General features: G+C 46.8%; 1 protein-coding gene across 4 annotated transcripts in view; it reads left to right on the top strand.

Annotated features, from left to right (window-relative positions):
• Positions 1 to 19,128, top strand: part of PLXNA4 (plexin A4) — a 405,534-nt gene that overhangs the window by 245,773 nt on the left and 140,633 nt on the right. For 2 of the 4 annotated variants that reach the window (XM_068670106.1, XM_068670107.1), the window contains exon 5: positions 13,148 to 13,248. In XM_068670106.1, coding sequence (XP_068526207.1) covers positions 13,148 to 13,248 — 101 coding nt within the window. Of the gene's footprint in view, positions 1 to 13,147; positions 13,249 to 13,459; positions 15,343 to 19,128 lie in introns of those variants that run through there. The other 2 variants (XM_068670108.1, XM_068670109.1) reach the window with 2 other exon arrangements.

Raw genomic sequence — 19,128 nt, 5'->3', positions numbered from 1 at the left:
AATCCTTTGGCTTTTATTATCTTTCAGGTCTTTCAGTGTAGTAGCTGGAAGAACAGGTGAGACCCCCTCCTGTGCTGTTCTTTTCATTAACGCACACCGCGTGGACATTGCCAGATGTGACTCAGTTTTGGTTGTACAAACTTAATCCGTGGCAGGTGACCGGCAATGAAATTCTGTGAGATCCGTCCTCTCTTCAACACCGTGCTGCTGTATTCCTTTTTGCACTCCCCTTGGTTTATAAATATCACTGATAGGAATTCAATTAGTTAATCTCGGCTTGGCAAATCCCACTTGCACCACTAATTAATGTCCTCATCTTTCCCAGCATTGCCAGTAGCACAAATGCTCTAGATCTGCAATGCACCACAAAACAGCAGAAAATCCAGACTCGTGCACAATCACTCGATGGTGTCGGAATGGCCATTTTGCTGTGAATTATCTTAAAAACCCGTGTTGTCAAGAGTTTGCAAAAGCTCGAATGTAAAAGCTCAAGAAAAAAATAACTTATGTGGGAAAGGGGACCCTGACACAGCAAACTAATTGCTGGAACATTCATGCATCAGCAGAAAACAAACCACATTTACGGTGATTATAAACTTCATCTCCACTGTCTATGGGGCTAATCTGGAAGTGGCAATTCCTCCTTGTCTGGCAGATACAGCAATTACAGTAGCAGTCCCATTACAGGCCTGGCCGTTGGGTCAGGCAACTTATCTTCCAAAATCTAAATCCTGATGGAGAAAATGTAGTTTAAAGCTGAGCGAGACAAAACCCATCTGCAATAGTAATAATAATAATAATAATTAAAAAAAAGTTTACATTTCACATCAGGTCTGTGTGCCTAGCTAAGCTCTTTTCAGCACAGGCTGACAATTATCATTGAAACTGTTTGGCAACTACTTGTAAATTCATAGAATTGAGAGCCAAAAGAGACCAGCGTGACTGTCTAATGTCATCTGCATAACTCAGGTCACAGAACCCCTCGGGGAGACGTCTGCTCTGAGCCCCAGCTCAGCAGTGCTGCCTATCTTTTAGGAAAACAAACCGGCTGAGCTAAATGTTCCCAGGGATTCAGCACACGCCTCTCTAAACATCACCATTAGAGCCAGGCGATCCCCTGGTCCCAGAGCTTCACAGCAGCCTTATGAGACGCAGGTAGGCTCTAACCTTCATTATGCAAGTGGAAAAAATTCATCACACCTCCTGTACAGTCACACGAGGCTTCTTTAATAAATGATGGAGGAAAATGGTCCTGGGTGACGTTCCTGTCCCTTCCAGAGGCACTCTGGCTGGGTGTAGTGAATCCTGGAGGTTGATGTGGGTCCCTGGGCAGGGAAGGACCTGAGCTGTGCTCCTGCCTGGCTGGGCTTCCCTCCCTCACAAACTGCCTTCAGAGGTATAAATGAGGTCTCCAAACAGGGAGAGGTGTTTGGAGATGCTGATTCCGGAGCAATGGCTGAGGTAAGAAATAAAAAGAGCACAAAACATTGCTTTTCCTTCACCCCTCTCCAGACAGGTACCTATAAAATCTGTCCTGTGGACAAAGTAAAGGAACAAGGACGTGAGCTCTTGAATTGTTCTAAAACCTGAGCCAAAAAGGTGGCTATTACTGACCAAGTTAGAGCAGGAGACACAAAGCTCTCCTCAGATAAAATCCCAGGGAACTGGAAGGAAAATCTCCTCCTCACCTATAATTTTGGTGAGATTTGAAGCTGATCCTCAGCCGTCCTCCGGTTTTATTACAAGTCCCTAATTTCCTGCTCTCCATAAATGCTGAGAAAACCACTCTCCTGATCGTGCAGGTGAAGGTTTTTCTCAATGCCTGCCGTTTTGGGGCAGGGATGGCTGTTTTTTGAAAGAAGCAGGCTGTAATCCACGGGAAGCAGAGGTGATGCTGCTCCTCCAGGACGTACATTGCTGCTGCCGTGGGCAGGCAGGTAAGAGATGGACAGACAGCTATCACAGCTGGGCAAAAGGCTGAGAAAAGCTGTAGTTCAAGTTTTACAGTTTGATGGTGTTAAATGGAATCTGGGAAATAAAAAAAAAATAAATAAAAAAGTATTTTTTTCCCCACGGCCCCTTTCTGTACAAAATAAACCTGCCTGTGCTTGCACATGCTGTCAGCTGGGATTTTGCGTGTCCTTATGCAACAGGTGGTTAACTCTTTTGTACACTATTTAAGGTATTTAGAGATATTTAGGAAGAGTAGGTAGGTTGATTTAATAAAGCTAGTGTCACTCCTCATGCCAATGAAGGTCTGTGTTGGGCCGTGGGGCAGTGACTTCAGTGCTGTGCCTGATTTTCTTCTCATCCCTGGTTCTTTTTGCTCCCTGTTCCCTGTCTGAATAAATCTGAGGTCCCCAGGTGAATAGTGCTGTCCTTGTGCACGTTTCCATGACCTGAAGAAAAGGAAGAGTGGAGGGGTGCAAAGGGGACACCACAGCTCTTGCTGCCAGGGTAGGGAAGCCAGATGCCCCGAGCTCTCTGGGTTCTTGCGCACACCACCAGCATTGCAAGAGACACTTGTGCAGAGCCCATCTGCTCCTCCTGAAACCTTTTAACCAGGTCTCAGCTGCATCCCAGAGTAAAAATAAATAAAATGTGGCTTCAGAGGCTGCCTGGCCAGAGATGCTGGAGCTACCCTGGGAGCAGCGGGGGCGTTGCTGTCCCAGCTGCACGGCACGGTTTGTGTTTCAGAGGAGCAACCCGCGGGGCCGACCCTGCTCCTTGCTCCTGTTTCTTTCCCCTTGCATTGTGTGCTGGTCTGGGCCTCCCTTCTTCTTTATGGATAGGGACAAAAGGGTTGTTTTGAGGTTTATTTTCTTTTTTTCCTTTCCGTGGAGTGGCGTGCACGGTGAAATGCACCCGAGCAAATTCCCTGGTTCAAATCAGATGGCCTGCTTTTGTAAGGGATGTCTGCGAGGGGGGCAGGTGTAACAGGAGACCTGGAGCCCGCAGGGCTTTGATCTTGGGTGCAGAGGGCTCCTTTAAGATGCTTCAGTGCGTTAATTCCTCTCCTTTTCAAGATGCCAGCTCGAAAACCACCTGGATGGAGCTGGCAGAGGCTTTGTGGGTCCCTCGGGGCTCCCTGCTTTATGCCCAAGCCAGCTGGCAGCCTTCACCCCACAGTCATCCAACTCCATCACCCCACAGATCCCGTCCTTGCCCCCCCTGGGCAGCACCTTTTGTGAGTTTAGAGCCTGGCAGCTGGGAGCTGCAATGGGATCTCGCCTCTTCCTGTGGTACCGAAGTGATACCGGGGGGTGTTTGGGTCCTGTGTATGGCTTTCCACGTGAAGGAAGGTGCAGTGGGACTCTCAGCTTCTGCTTTGGTGGGAGAAAAATCATGAAAAAATTACAGGAGCATCAAGGAAGGAGAAACTGGTTGGACAAATGAAGCACCTCGCATGTTGCTGCAGAAGCTCAGGGATTCATGCAAAGGCCTGAACTGAGATTCATCACCAGGAGGCAGGAGAAAGGATGAACCAGGCACGCTTTGGGATGCTATTTAGAGCCAGTTGTATTAGTGCTGCTGTAATACTGCAGTCCCTGTAGTCACAGCACAGCCACAATTTTGGGGTCATCTCAGCCTCAGGCACTACATCTCCTAACAGCCCTTTTAGTTTGAGTGATCTGGCTGATCCTATCTAACTTTGGGGTCTTCTCTTTGCCCCACATCAAATGTCCTGGGGATGATATTCATGATGTAGGTGCATCAGTGAGATCCTTGCTTTAGTGACTTATGGTGGTTAGAAGAGAGAGTATTAAGCATTAAAGTCCCTGGATAAGTTTGAAGCTTCTCATGCTTACTCCTGAACTGTGCCAGATGGCCACTGGGTAGTGTATTTTTAGGAAAAATAAGAGATTTTTTCATTCTTTGAGGAGTTAGGGGATTCAATCTTTAAGGAAATGATGAAATTGCATTGTGTGGATGCCCTGTCTTTGCCTTTCCACATGGTGACTGAGACATCGCCACAGCCTGTTCCCATTAAAAAAAAAAAAAAAAAAAAGCTAAAAATAGGAAAAAGACATCTCTAAAATGGTTTAATACTTGGCAGCTCCCAAAGAGCCTGAGGGTTTTCCCAGTAGTATTCTCCTGGGATCAATATTGGGCCCAAAGCTTTTGAAAATGTTCGCGAAAGAAAACGAAGTTGGTGCTAAATCCCGTGTATAAAATATTCAGTGGTGCAACAATTAGCTCAGCATTAATGATGATGAGGACAGAGCAGTTCAGTGACTTTGGCTCCTTCAAACAAAACAAATGGAAACTTCTCTGTCTCGTAAGAAGGAATGGAGGTCGGGCTGGAAAGTGGGAGGTGTGTCCTAGAAAGCAATGACTGAGATGGATGAGCGGGGCAATTCCCTGGAAATTTGCAGAGGTTTTTCTTAGCCCATAGCAGAAACAGGTTGGCACCATCCTTGGAGGAGTGGTCAGCTCTGGGGTCTCCTTTTGTAAAAAAGCCCCAAGAGATAGCAAAGGGGGTACCAAAGAAAATATTTTTTAATTTAATTTTTAAGATCGAAGCTCAATCTTAATTTATCAGAAGATTGAGGAATGAGTAAATTAATGTATCAAAGTACCTTCACCTGGGGAAAGCAGCAGGGCAAAAGGGTTCATCAAGCTAGAAAAGAGAAACAGAGTAAGGCTTGGCGATTGGAAGCCAAAGCCTGCTGAATTCACGTGAAAAGCACAATCTGTTTATGGCATGAGTGATTAACCGCTGGAACAAACTGCCCGTGAAATGGAGGATTCTCCATTTCTTGGTAATCCTCACGTCATAATGGGAGGTCTTTCTAGGCAACATGTTTTAGCTGAAACCATATTATCTGGTTCAGTACAAGGGTAGGTGGGTGAAATTTACTGGCCTGTGGTGTACAGGAGGCGAGAACCGATGATCTAATGGTCCCTTCTGACCTTAAATGCTATGCATTTAGACGATCCCTGAACCAAATGTCCTTGAACCTTCATTTTATGGCAGGATGAATGCCTGAGAAAGCTGGGAAAACACGTGTAGTGCTTGCAGCACTAGGTTATGCAGTCAACCCGGTGAAATATGGGGCTGGGATGGGGCAACCCTTATTACACTCAGGAGGAATTTTACATCTCAAGCCCTCCTTGAGCTAAAATCCTGCAGGGAAGGAGCTAGGCTTTTATAGGAACTTCTTTTTGCTTATTCCGCACTGAAACAAACAGCAGAGCCAGATGAAGGCAAGTAGATATGGCCCAAAATAGTTGGCCCCGTCTCTGCCAGGCGGTTGCCTTTTTGGCAGCGCTAATTGCCACCCAAACCCTAAAAGTACACCGAGCTCCCGCAGGCGTCGGCTGAGCAGTGAGCTCTGCCTGGTTTCCTCTCACTTAATAAACTGAGACATGCGTTTAAGGACTCGGGAACAGCCTGTTTCACATTTCTCCCTGGATCTTGGATAACTCTTGGCTACAGCACTCATTAAAGCTATCAGTGCTGAGCGCTCCACGGAGGCAGAGGTATTGTAATAACTCCGGGAAGTCCCAAATCTGTCCCTCAAGCTAGGCTAGCGTGTGCTTGCTGCAGCTCAGGGTGAACTGCAAGCATGGGTTATCGTGGCTCAGATTTCGTGTTTTGGGTTTGCAAATTAACCGGCGTGGCCTCATAGCTCTTCAGCTGGTGTTATCACCTCTGTTGGTGCTCGCTGTAGCAGGCTGAGCTGTGTCAGCTGAGATTTGATGGCACGGTGTGAAGCATTGCTTAAAAATGAACAGGGGGCAGTGATGGGAGGAGAGTGGTTGAAGGGGGATATGTGTGAGGGTGTCTGGAAATAAAACAAGTGCCCCCTTCCACGGCTAGAAGCACCTCTGAGGAGTGGCATGAACCTCAGCACCGCTCTGTGCTCACACATCTAAAATCTATAATGCACGCACCTTTAGGAGTTACCCGAGGTTCACTGAGCCCGTGACAAAGCAGTCTTAATTAAGGTTTAAATGTTTTGTTTTCCTTTGCCTTTGGTCGAGTGCCTCAAGCTGAGAGGTGGCACCCTGCTAAAGGCAGCAGCTTAATTGCTTTTGATGATGTGGTTAAGGGAGAGAGATGGAGAAAGCTGTAAGGAGGTGACCTGGACCACCGGGTGGCCCTCTTTTATGTACTAAATTTGGGTTAAAAGAGTTAATAAATGGTTAAAAGAGAAACTCATTATGGATGATCAGAGGTATGGAATGGTTTCCACATCAGAAGTGGAAGGAGCAGGAACTCTTCAGCCTGGGGAGTTAGGAGTAGGGGTGAATGGTAGAATTTGGCGAAATTATGAATGGCTGAAGGGGATGGATAGGAAGTGACTGTTCACCGCCTCTTCACATAGAAGTATTGCAGGGCATGAATTTAAATTGGTAAAAATCAGGTCCTGAACAAACGAAAGGATGCGACTCCTTCAAGCAGTGGGTTCTGGACCTGCCAGAGCAAGCTGTGGATACAAAAGTGAATGTGATTTCAAGGTAAACTGGAAAATTAAAGATCTGTTTGGGTTACAGGATAGAGACGCATGATGTTCAGAAGTTCCCCTGAAGGAAACTAGCCAAAAGCTGTGCAATTGCTGGGGACATATCAAATATGCTCACTCTATTCTGATTTTTTCCTTAGCGCCATAAGGGCATGGCTGAAGACAAGGAACTGGGGTATGTGGGCTGTTGATGCCAACATGTACAGCTGTTTTTAGGTGCTATTATTGGAGATTTTAAGTCAGACCACGAGTGAAGAAAGGGAAATTTTTCAAAGTGTCTGTCTGCCATGCTCTCTGTAGCTGACAGTGCTTGCAGGGGTAATTTAACCCTAGAGTCGTTGGATATCCCCAGTAGGAAGGGACCCACAGGGATCATCAAATCCAACTGGTCCAGCACAAGAGAATTAAAGTCAATTCCGTAGATCAACACCATCAATCCTTCATGAACCACGTCCCAGTGAGGGAGAGGATAAGATGTTGGAAGAAGGTGACCTGGAAAGTAGTCAGGACCATTAGAAATAACTATAACTATTTCCCCGTGTGTTGTAACTGCTCACACCTCTACCAGGAGCTGTCGAATGATGGTGGACTTTGTGAAAGTCCATTGCAGTGACATAAATCCCATTCTGGGTCCCAATTATATCTATATATAGTCTTTATAGAGCCTGGGTAACAACCTAGCCCTTGCTCAGCAGGCTTGTTTCAGTAACCACACAGGCACTGGCTCTCATTAAGCCCGAGCTGGCTCTGTATTAATTACGACATGAGGCTCTATTTTGAAGACTTTTAGCCAAACCTCATTTGTTTTACAGTTTACAGACAGAAACACTCAACTGTGGGATGAAGGAAACAAAACAGGGGGGATCTGAGGCTATCTGGACCTGGCTTGCAGGGTGAGAAGGAAGGTGCTGGATTCATCATGCTTGGGTGAAATCTCCTGACACCCCTTCCACACCTCCAAGCTGTTATTCTTACAAGGGGCAAGGATTCCTATAAAATTTCCTGCTTTGTAGGGAGAGTATATCAGCATTCTGATGGAGCAGGTGGTTGCTATCCCAGCTGGGGAAATATTTAGTATTATTGGGAAGGAAGAACGAGAGTGAAGATAGAGAAATGCTGTATGAGATATAATATTGAAACATGGACTTGTGCTCTTGAATTTCCATGTTTCTGGCCATATTGTATCAGGATGGCGTGTCCCTAGCTTCTTCTCAAGCACTGATGCTTTTGGAAGGAGTGTCATTGAGGCATGGGGGACTGCCTTGCACAAGGGTCACTACAGGGTGTGGGCTGAGCACTGCCCTTCTAATAATTAAAGAAAAAGTATTTTGCACTTTGACTGGTTATTCTGGTGCTGTAACTGGGAAGAGGGGAGACCTCAACATGTTTGCAGCATTAAGAAGATCAAAGGAACTGCAGAAATTTAAGTATGGCATTGATGGGGGATTCACCTCACCCAGCGTTCACCCTGTATGTCGTAAATGTCTCCATCTGAGCTGGCTGTCAGGGTCCTGCTAAGGGAAGCTTAGGGAAGAAAATTTCACTGCAATCACCCATTTTCCCCAAATCTTTCGGTGTCTCCTCTTGTTGCTTTATCTCCGTCTGTGTGAGTGGCCTGTGGACGTGGTTGGGGTTTTGCTCTGGGAACACAGATGGGAATTCTCTCACCAAAGACATGCAGGAGAACCCGAGGGAGAGAAGGGAGAGGAGGAGGAGCAGCACAAACACAGATGTAGGTAGGAAGCCCTTTGTGACCAAGCATATTTGGACAGGTAATTTACCCTGCCACGCAGGGGGACATTGACCCCCAGTTTAATTATTGTGTCATTTGTCCTTGACAGCTACTGCTGCTTCCAATTAACTCTCCTTAATTAAAGCCTCCAGTTTTCCAAGTGTGTAAGCATGGATTTACTGGGAAGAGTGCTGCAATGAAGACGAAGAGCTTGGGGGTGTCTGATGAGAAATGACATTGCCTGTCCCAGCGGGGCTGGCAAGTTATTTACTCATCACGCCGGAGTGGCAGGCTGGAATCAAACTCAGATCCTCGCCTCTATCCCCGCAGGAGCATCTCCTCTCCCACCGCTTGTACAGACATCCACATGCACAATATCCTATTTCTTACCAGTCTAAGCCCTGCTTCAGCTCCTTGAGCTTTTCTTTTCTCCGTGTCCCTGCTTTTTGCTGAGTTTGCAGGTCTGTTGGTTGGGGCACAGGAGTTGGAACAACCCAGAGGAACTCAAGGTCCCTTTGTCCATAATTCAGGCCAAATTAAAATTGGCATCTTGGCACGCCCCGCAGGTGACCAAATATCCTCGATAAATCTGTTAAGGATGCAGAATTTGGACCCACCAGTGGTCTTGTAGGTGTTTTTTTTTGTTGTTTTTTTTTTTTTTTTGTCTTGCTCTATTTAATAAACTGTGTTATCATGAATAATCTGTTCAAGGCTTTGAAATCAAATAAGCTCCTCTCTTAATCTTGCAGCAGTTTCTCAGGGCTGAGTCTTGAAAGATAGCAGCATTCACCAAACCCACATAGCTTGACAGTCACTGCTCAGTGTTTTGGAAATGTATCTTTTGACTGTTGGGAAGGAAATTGGCTACTTAAGATGCCTTTTTGTACATTTAAATTAACTTAGTCCATCAGACTGAATAACTCCCGCTGCTGTATTAACATCCAATTATAACAGCAGAGATTGAGCAATGATTCACGTTTTGACCAGAATGTTGGCAGTTTAAGGGGAAAAAAAAAAAAAAGTAATGTATATTGAAATAAAAAAAAAGTCAAAAATGGGAGCCAGAAAATTATGACTGAGCACATAGCAGGAGCTTTTGTGAATATATAATGGCAGAAGCGGGAGCCAAATTTCTAACAGGATTAACTGTTACTGTCTATCAGATCCAAAACCTCAATCACGTTGTTTTAGGTGACTTTCTGAAACTCATTCATGCTGGGAATAGAGGGTGAAAGTAAGGCTGGGAGCTGCTGTTTGGAATTTGAGCCGGATCAGAGGTGAGGATGGCCCTGGTGTTGTGTGAAAAGCCTCCGAGCCATATCTAGCAGGTGAGCTGTACGCTGTACGGCAGTTTGCAGGTTTGCCAGATTTTTTTGAGATGTCCTTGGGAGCCAGAAACGCGCGCACGATTTCTTTGGGGACTTGTGAATGAATGTGTTGACGAAGTGAAATATCCCTTCAGACCCTGCTGCAGCGAAGGCAGCTGGACGTGCTCGCTGCTTTCCTGCTGCCCTTGAGAAGGACACCAGCTTCATTTACCACTTGTCTGACCCTGCCTCTGGGATCGCATCTCACTGCAGATAGCTGCGAGCAGGGGACAGCCTAGATGCTCCCCAGCGTGCTATGGATAAAGCCTTGGAAGCACAGCAGCTCCTAGATGTCCACCAGCTGTGTGAACAGGGATCGTCAGGAGCTTTATCTTAATTTCTTGATGTTCCAAAGAGCCCAAAGTCTAAATAGTTTGTACTTAATAACTTAGTATTCGATAATTAGCTAACACCCACTCTTCCTGCATGAGCTTGCTCAGATGCCTTAGACCCACATCTGCGACGCATTTAGGTAACACCTACTTCAGCTGCATAAGACCTCACTTTCAGCTGTGGTTCTCATGGATAAAACAGGGATATGTGCCTCAGCTCTGTGGGCTGTAAGCCCTTGGAGCAACAGCAGCCTCTTCTTACATCCATATTTTGCTCTAGCAAAGTGAGGCCAAATTATCAGTTAAGCTGTGACCGCTGCAGGAATGCAAATGGCTCTAACCTGGCTCATCGTGCCCCAAAATGAAGGGTGTTTTGCTTTCGTTAATCCTCCGTCTGCTGAGAGCTGGCTATATTTGCTGCAAAACGTTGAATCAAGTTTCTACCCCGATGAAAGATCGGAGGTAGGGAACCCCCCTGAGGGTAAGAAATCACCTTGAGAAGTTTGTTGGGCTTTCCAAGGGTGGGAAATGAGTGGAGGGAGTAATCACCGTCTGGTTTACAATGGAGATTTCAGCCTTCAGTGCTGTCTGGTCCCTTCATCGTTATGAATAATGGCAAAGAACTGCAATGGGGAGGTAGCATGGACTTTTCTTTTTCAGATATTTTAGGGGCAGCATAAAAAGCTGACTGCTCTCGGGGGGCATGGTCAGTTCTCAAAACTTTCAGCTTGGAAAGCTGAGCTGAATTAATTACAGCTTATGTTCCAAAGGAAAATAAGACCTCTGATGTGCTTTATTTGCTTGATGTTCTTTTTCCTTTCAGCTGACGACCCCTAGGTGGCTTTCCTTTCAGTTGCAGCTCCTTTTGTTTTTTTTGTAGTTTCTTCCTTTATTAATTAGAAGGTCTGACACTTCCAGCCCAAGACATTTATCAGCGTGGTACAATTTTAATTAATCTCACAATAAAGCTACTTGAGGTGAACTTAGAAAAGGTCTCATATAGCAGGAATAACACGCAGAAATGTGGATGGGGACAGAGGACACCTACTACAGTGGCTTGACAAGATTTGGGATATGGCTGGTTGTAAGCTCACACTGCATTGCTGTGCTTTCTGGTACATAAACAGAAGCAAGATGTGTTCCTGCACAACCTACTAACTATATCCTATCGAAAAAGAACACACTAAATACACTGAAAAGAAAGCATTCCTGTAAAGATGGAGATCTGGGCTCCCAGTAGGTTCCTCCTGCCTCCAAGAGGAGCTTAGATATCCTTTGATGGCTAATTAAATAATAACAATAATAAAACCTACAGAGACAGATTTTAACTTTTCTTTTTTTGTAGCAATTTGCAAAGAAATTGCAAATTTCAGTCCTCCAGGACTTCTTTATTGTTCACATGTCATAGTCACAAGTGGGTTTTGACTCAGAATATTCAAACCTGACATCGTTAGATTCTAGAACAGTGCCTGTTCTGAACTTATTAACCAAAGCTCACTTTTCTAAGGCAGATGTAAACTAGCTCAGAAGCTCAGGTTCAGAAATATTATTTACAGCTAATACGGATAAACCCAGCAGTACCATATGTTAAAGTGGGGGTAGTTTGGATAAGGAACTCTGTAGTCATTACCAACTGTGTTCACAATTTTCTAATTAAAAGGTGGAGATTACACAATTGATTGTATCTGGATTAAGGAAGGGCAGATTTACAGCCTTCTAAAATGGAATTATCTGCTTCCTCTTCAAGTACTCTGATGTTCACAGGGCAGATATCTTCAATTAGATGTGATCAAGGAAAAATAATTCACAAGACATTTTTGCTGGGTGGAAATAGGGGAAAAAAATAGGAAAAGACCCACATAAAAATAATATGATCTCCCCCCCTTGTTATGTTCTTGTCAAAGCTGTACGCCTTTTTGAAAGCTGGACTGCAATATAAGACAGACTTTGGGGTTCAATATAAGTCTCATTGGGCGAAATCCTGGCTCACACAGAAGTTTATATTTGATGAAGTGTTGATTCCTTCTTGACATGAAGTCTTGACCTAAAGGGAGGTGGAACAATTGCATTCACGGCCAAGTCATCTTGCCTTTGAAACTTCTTGATACTTGGAGGAGTTGGAATGAGTCGATACCTGTTCTGATTTTCCCATTTTCATTGCTGTGGTCTGTTTTGATTATGTTCTTATGCTCGTGGCTGTAGATTCAATTTGAGAAGGGTGTTTTGGTAGGTTTTACTTGACATTCTCCCTTTGTCCTTAAAAGCTTTCAGCATCCACAGTTGATTTCTATGGGTGACTTGACATAGGCAGTGGTGCAGTGGTAAATAAACCCCATTGTATTTCTGTCTCAAGTTTGCTAAAGCTATTGCCACCTGCTAGAAGTAAAAATACAGATTTTCAGCATTTGCACATAGACTATCTACTACCACGTGGGGTGTCTGTGTAGTGGTTAGGAAGCCAATTTCTGATACAAACAGACAAGGTCTTCATAAATAGATGGAATTTTGCTTGTGATTCCTTTTTCTTCCTTTCCCTTACCCCCCTCGTATATATAGAGAGAGCCTGTTCTTGTTTTGTTTGCAGATACAATCAGAATGAATTTTAATCTTCACTTTACAGTTCGAATTCTCTTGAACGAGTAAAAAAAAATTGTCACTCGGATCCAGGTGTATTCCCTTGTCATCTGTCACGAGTAACTGTTCTGCAGTTTATAGTTGGCAGTTCTCAGCGGTGTTTCATCAGGATAATACCACACTATATCATCTGAAGGAATAAACTCTCCCCGCTGACACGAGCCAGGATGAAGGCACTGGCAATTGACTGTGTATTATGGGAGCTCTCTGAGGCTTATTCAATGGAAAAGAGGCTATCAGGTCACTGGGCCCAAATTGTGTATTTGGCTTCAAAAGAAGTAAGGGGCTTAGGAAAACGAATAGGAATCAAAAAGCTCTGGTCCGTTAGAGGGGAGGTCAGGCTCTTCTGTCTTTGAAATCTCCGACTGAAATGCTTTAATTAAGAAGAAAGAAAGGAGAAAAAAAAAATAAAGAACAAGGCAAAATGCGTTATTTTGGCAGTGGGTGGGTGTTCCAGGTCCGCGTCTGACTCTGCAAAGTCAGGGTGACAGCAAGCTCATTCCCTGACACCAGGACAAGAGGACAAGGAGGGTTGGCACCTCTGCCGAGCCATTCAGGTCATTGCAGATCCCCACGAAAAGCCTGACAGGTTTTTGTCCCTTCTCCTTGCAGCTCACCCGGGTTCCTGTGGAGTCGTGCAGCCAGTACGAGACCTGCAGCGAGTGCCTGGGCTCGGGAGACCCCCACTGTGGATGGTGTGTGCTTCACAACACGTAAGTACCTGCTGTGATAACACCTGGCAGAGCCCCAAAATGGCTCTTAGGCGAGCCTAGGAGTCATGCAGGAAGCCCCAGCAAGGTTTCTGGGACTTGCTGGGGGTGATTTGTTTAACCAAGAGGCGTTTTTTTGGCTGAAAATGAAAGAGGAGGGTGATAGAAGAGACTGGTCTCCTTAACCACCAGATCCATATTCTGCTGGCTGCAGGAGGAATACCTGTCGCCCTGATGTGCTTTGAAAGAAAAACCTCCAGCAGCTCCCTCTGGGTGCCAAAGACCTTCTCATTTCCAATGATTATGGAAGTTTGACCCTAGATAAGAGCCAGATTCAGAGACTTGTCTCAGCACCTGCAATTTTCCACTGCAGGCCTGAACCTCTCCTCTCTCACATTTGTCATGATCCCTATTGGTCTTGGAGGGGAATCAGGTTCCTGGAAGCACCCAAGGATCTGATCCAAGTTAGATTTCAGGGGGATGTTCTAGCCTGCAACCTCACTGTGGGACAAAGCTGACCCTGAAATTGAGCATTTGTCTTCTGTGGGTCATCTCAGCTGGGCTGGCACTGCTCATTTGGCTTATCCAGCCATGATTTCAAGCAGTTATCTGTATCCACATCCCTGGGCTTCTGTTGAACAGACCAAGAAAGGACCTGGTTTCACCATTTCCCTGCTCTACAGCACTCCCTTGCAAGGAGCACCACATCCAAGTGTCCCCAGGACTGGGAGATTTGGTCGTTGGCTTTGTTTTCTGCAGGCTTTTTTTTAATGATGCTGTTGATCTCCAAGTCCCCTCTCGGCAGCCTTCCCTGCCAGTGATCTCCTCTGTCAGAGCCGTGGAGAGGGAGGTGTCAGCTTGGCTGAGCTCCTGGCCATGAGTGGCAGGGTGGCCTCGTTTGCCAAGAACCTCTCAGCAGAGACCGTGGCTGGAAAGGGCGTTGGATCTGTCTCACCACACGGCTCCAGCCCAGCGTGGCTCTGCAGGGTGCTGTCACTCCAAGTCTCAGTGCCCTTGGCAGTGACGGGTGGTTATTCTGCTGGACCCTGCTATTGCAGTTGTGTCTTCTCCTCCCCAAACCCTTCCTGTTGTGTTGCAAAGTCAACCTGTGGAGACAGAGATCCAGTTGGAGACCCTCTTTGCTACCCCTCCTTTCTGAAACAGGAACACGTACCATATCCCAACCTTCTGCAGAAGCTCTTTAGCCTGTATAACCCTCATCCAAAGCCATGTCAGTCTGCTTAATTTTAAGATTTAAGATCAAACCTAGATGTCCCAAACCAAAACTTGACTCTGGCTTTGAAATAATTCAAAAGATCCTTGGCAAACCAGTCCTGAATTGTGGTCTTCTAAGTATGAACCCATGCAACTTTTACCCATATAGCCCTGCTGGCCTGAGGCTGTTTTTATTTGAAATACAGCTCTGTAACATGTTTCTGTCTCATCTTAGCTTGCATCCATCCTGTAGAGCACTGTGTGTTTTGTTGTCAATAGAGGGGCAGCACAGCATGGATGCAAGCATGAATTTGGGCATTGATTGCACCGGAGTAATGCTAGATATTTCATCTCCTGCTGGCCAGGGTCACTGGCAACAAGCAATCAATACACCCAGCAATAAATCCCCCAAAGGAGAGGAAAGGGGCAGAGACAACTGCAGATTGCCCAGCAGCTCAGCCTGAAAGAGTGACAGAAATGTGGCTGGTGACAAGTGAGGGTGGCAGCCCGAGTCCATTAGACCAAGAGACCCACATGCAAATTTGGTCCTTCAAGCTGAAATTTGACAGCAGGGTCCCCACGTCCTCCTCCCTCTGGTCACTTAACCTTTGTTTCCTGATCTGTAAAATAGAGTGTGGTACAGGTTTTTTGTGCAGCCTCATGTGTTCCTCTCTGGGCCTCGGTTTCTTCATCCTTCCAGCCCTGGAAGCAGAGGAGGATGCAATTCAGCAGTGTTTGGCCATACAGGATATTCAGGGTAACAGTACCATAATACCAAGGCCATTATTAACTTTTTTTTGTACATCAAAACCCCAGCCATTTCCTCAAACGTGATGCGTTGTCAGCAACTGTACAAGGATTTCTGGGGAAATCTGCCATAAATATTTCCCTGTGGAAGGTGCTGACCCTTTTCTTTTCCCTCCCAGGAAGAATTTCAGGGCACGGCTGAATCCAGCCACGCTGATGTAGGAGCTGGTTTTTGGCAGGGTTGGAGGAGGCAGATGGGGTGTCTAAGTCCTGGGGTAAATCAGGGCTGGAAACCAGACCTGTAGGCAAAGCCATCCCTTTCCCACACCCTTCTCTCCCAGTACAAACCACCACTGGAGCGCTGGGAAATGAGCAAAAGCTGTAGGATAGGTGCAGCTTCTCTCTTTTTTTTCTCTCTCATATGGGCCACGCTTACTTTGGGGTTCACGCTTTCGGGGGCTGCTCCCCAGACCCTGATTTCCAAGCACACGGGAGGCCTGGGGACGCCTGGGGACAGCTCCTCACCCAGCATCTCACGGCGGAGCGGGGCTGCCTGCGCGCAGGGCGGCGTGCCAGGGCTGGGGAATCGATTTCCACGGCTCCTCTGTCCTAACCTTACACCGAGAAACTCGAGTCTGCTGAGAGAGAAAGAGGCAGACAGACCCACAGACGGCTGCAGGAGAAAAGGGGGGGGGGGACATGGATTGCCTTCTGCCCCGAGACGAGGAGAGCCAATATAGAGCAGGTCACCGGAGCTCTTCGTTGCCGTATCTCCAGTCCCCATCTTGTCCCTCCCTCCCCTTCCCTGCTGTAGCTCAGCTCCCCTCCTGGGCTCGGTTAGGGCTTCTTTAGGCAGCAATGAATCATTTAGGTGGTGCAAATTGAAATCGTGGCGCTCGGATCTGCAGGGGAGGGAGAGGGGCCAGGGTGGGAGCTGGGGGGAGCAGTGGGGGAACGAGGTTGAAAAACAAATTGCTGGCACCGAGGCACACAGTGCCTGCTTGTAAGGTCACGGCAATGTCACCAGCCCAAACAGGGGGCTGCAGAGAGGGACAAGAGCAGAGCAAAGTCTTCTCTAAGCCTGGAATAAATCACAGCTTGCTCGTGTCATGCTGGGTGCAGCCGTGCCCAAAGATGCCATCCGATATCTGCCCCCTGTGAGTTTCCTGTGTCTCCATCCCTATTTAAACCTCTGCCCTCCTTTGACTTTTTCTGTAGCATGGAGAGAAACGGGGAGTGGGGAAGCTCTTTGCCCCTAAGGTGGGACAAATCTCCTCCTGGAGACCTCATTATCCCTGCCTGACCCACCACCAGCTCCAGAGAAGATGTACAAGCTCCAGTCCACATGCACGTGGTGACCACACAACTTTTCAGCCCTGCATAATTCCTCTGGGTTGTCTTTAACACCCCAGCTGCCCAAAAAAAAATGGATATTTGGGACAGAAGAGCAGCAGCATCCCCGCAGGGAGAAGTAACATATATAAAACTTCTATGAAAAGTTTTAACTGTTTGTTAACTGTCCCTCCTTCTGTTCTGGGATCTGCCCCTGCTGCTACGGGGGCTCCTTGGCCCACAGATCATTAGCTGCAAACTGAGAGGAAAATGGTCCCAATTTCAGGGAGGGTTTGTGATGTTGGGCAAAAAAAATTTGTTTCAACTTGAAGGGGAACAGTTATTTTTTAATAAGAAATGTTCTAGAAAGCCATTTTAGGGGGGGCTGATACAGCTTAGTATTTGGAGAATGATTCGTTAAGACCTCAGCCATTCTTATTTAGGAATTTTATTCCAGGTTTTAGTAAAATGGTTAAAAATTCAGAATAAAGAGAACCCAAGAACTTCACTGAGGGACCTGAGCTGGCTCCATTGGTTTTGCCCCCCAGCTTCAGGGTGTTTTCCAGGAGACTCCCTGCTCCTAAACTATGGGAATAGGATGCAGGAACCTCCTGTAGCTGTCCTCACCCCATGAGAGAAGGGATGCCAGAGGGCCCTAATACACGTGCTGTGCCAGCCACTTTCCTGGATCCCTTTGGTGAACTCTGGGTTGGCTGGGGGATGACCAAGACCCATTAAGCTGAGCTGACCACAATTCATGAGAGACCAGAGAAGCCAGATGAGGGTTTTTTGGATTCTCCAAAAAAAGGAGAACCACATTTGGAAGGGCTTTATGCTGTCACCTCGCAACCCTGGTGTCCAGCCACTTGCCCTCCACGTCCCCTGTTGTCCTACCTCGTAGCTGCAGGATGCTTCTGTACCCAGAAATTACAATTACAATGGGTATGGAAGAAAATGGCACTTAAACAAGTTGTTTTCTAGGGAATGAGAGATCGGCACAGAGGAGGAGGGAGGTTTGTAATTCCTCCTCAGACTCGCTGCCAGACTGGGGGGGGGGGGGAAAAAGAAAAAAATAAGTGTTACAAAGTGCAGCTCCCACTGTCTTGTCTCAGCAGGTAACCCGATGCGATACTGCTTGCAGAGGCTCATTGATCGTCCCTGGCTTTAACTTTCTTGGTCAAAGTCTTCTGAATCACTAGAGAGTCTCGGGTAACCCAAGCTGCCTACAGATGCTGCAATAAGACCTTTTTTTTGAAGGGTCTTTTTCTTGCTTGACTTTCTGCCGTCTGAAAGACTGCGCCTGTCTTTCAGGCTGAGGTTGTGTGTTTTTTTTTTTTCCCCTTCACCTCCTCTTTTTTTCCTTCCCAGCCTTTCCCTCCACTTCTGCAGGGGAGGGAGAATTTCTCAAATGCTGCCTGAGGAAGCTGGGAAGGGCAGCATGGATAGGACCCAACAAGGCAGAAGGGCGGAATATCGCACCCAGTGCCAACAAATACTAACAAATAATGAGGAAAATATGATTTTCTGATTCCCGCAGGAGCTACCGACCCTATAGACCCTCAGCTTCCACTGTAAGGAACCAGGGCCTCAGCCGTGCTCTTCGTGCTGTTTTGTGCCAAGGGTGCAAGCTAGAGTCCTTTCAGAAAGGACAATTTTTAAGCATTTTGCATTTGTCTAGCACAATCAGTAAATCCTGGCAATTATGGCTGAGACCTTTGCTTATAAGAAAAGCTTTCCATGTCCTTTCCCATCTCAGCATCATCTTGTCCTAGGCCAGCCCTAAGTGTCTTCAGAGACGTGGGAGACAAAAGTAAACACAAATTGTCCCAGTCTTCCTAAAAAAATTGGTCAGTCACATGAAGAACAAATGGATTTCAACTCAAATCCTGCATTGCCTTGGCAACTTGTAGCCAGCTGGGCTGATCCTCCCCATCTGAGGGATGCTCAGAGCTGTTGCAGTTGCTGTGTGCACTACCCCTGTGTGTCCGAGATACCTGGGGGACGTTTCTCACTGGGATGGGAGAGAGCCCAGCACCTCTTGCTAATACATGATGGGGAGAAATAATTGCAGGAAATATGAAATATTTCATTTTGTTTCAGTCTCCAATCAGTCCATCGGCAGTGTCAGCAGAGGTGCAAGGAGTCCAAGTATCCATCAGTGGTGGCAAAGGCAGGAGGGACCCAGCTGTCAGGGTGCCTGGTCTCCAAACGGGGCTTGGTTTGGCCCTTCCCCGCTCACAGCCGGCGCTCAGACAGCAGCACCCACAGCCTGTGAGCCTCTCCACCTGATAGCAGGGGAAAGTGGAGTCATCTTCCCCCAATTGGCCTTGGCACGGAGTGATTCCCACTCCTTCCCAGGTAGTTATCGAAACCGGAGACGGCGTTTCAGCCCCTGCGCCGAGGGGAGCGCACGGCAGGGGGGCTCCGGGGAGGGACAGCGACCCATTAAGCTTTCTGCATCGAGCCCGGGTAATCTTTAATCTGTCTGCTGTGCTATAGCTAAAAGTACCCATCTTTTCACACCTGGGGATTGCTTCTCCTTTAGTGCGGAGGAAATAGCCCCGAATGTGACAGCTCTGCAATGGCCCT

This window comes from Anas acuta, chromosome 1 (genome assembly GCF_963932015.1).
Source record: "Anas acuta chromosome 1, bAnaAcu1.1, whole genome shotgun sequence".
In the NCBI taxonomy this organism is placed as follows: domain Eukaryota; kingdom Metazoa; phylum Chordata; class Aves; order Anseriformes; family Anatidae; genus Anas; species Anas acuta.
This window is presented reverse-complemented; position numbering and strand designations above follow the sequence as displayed.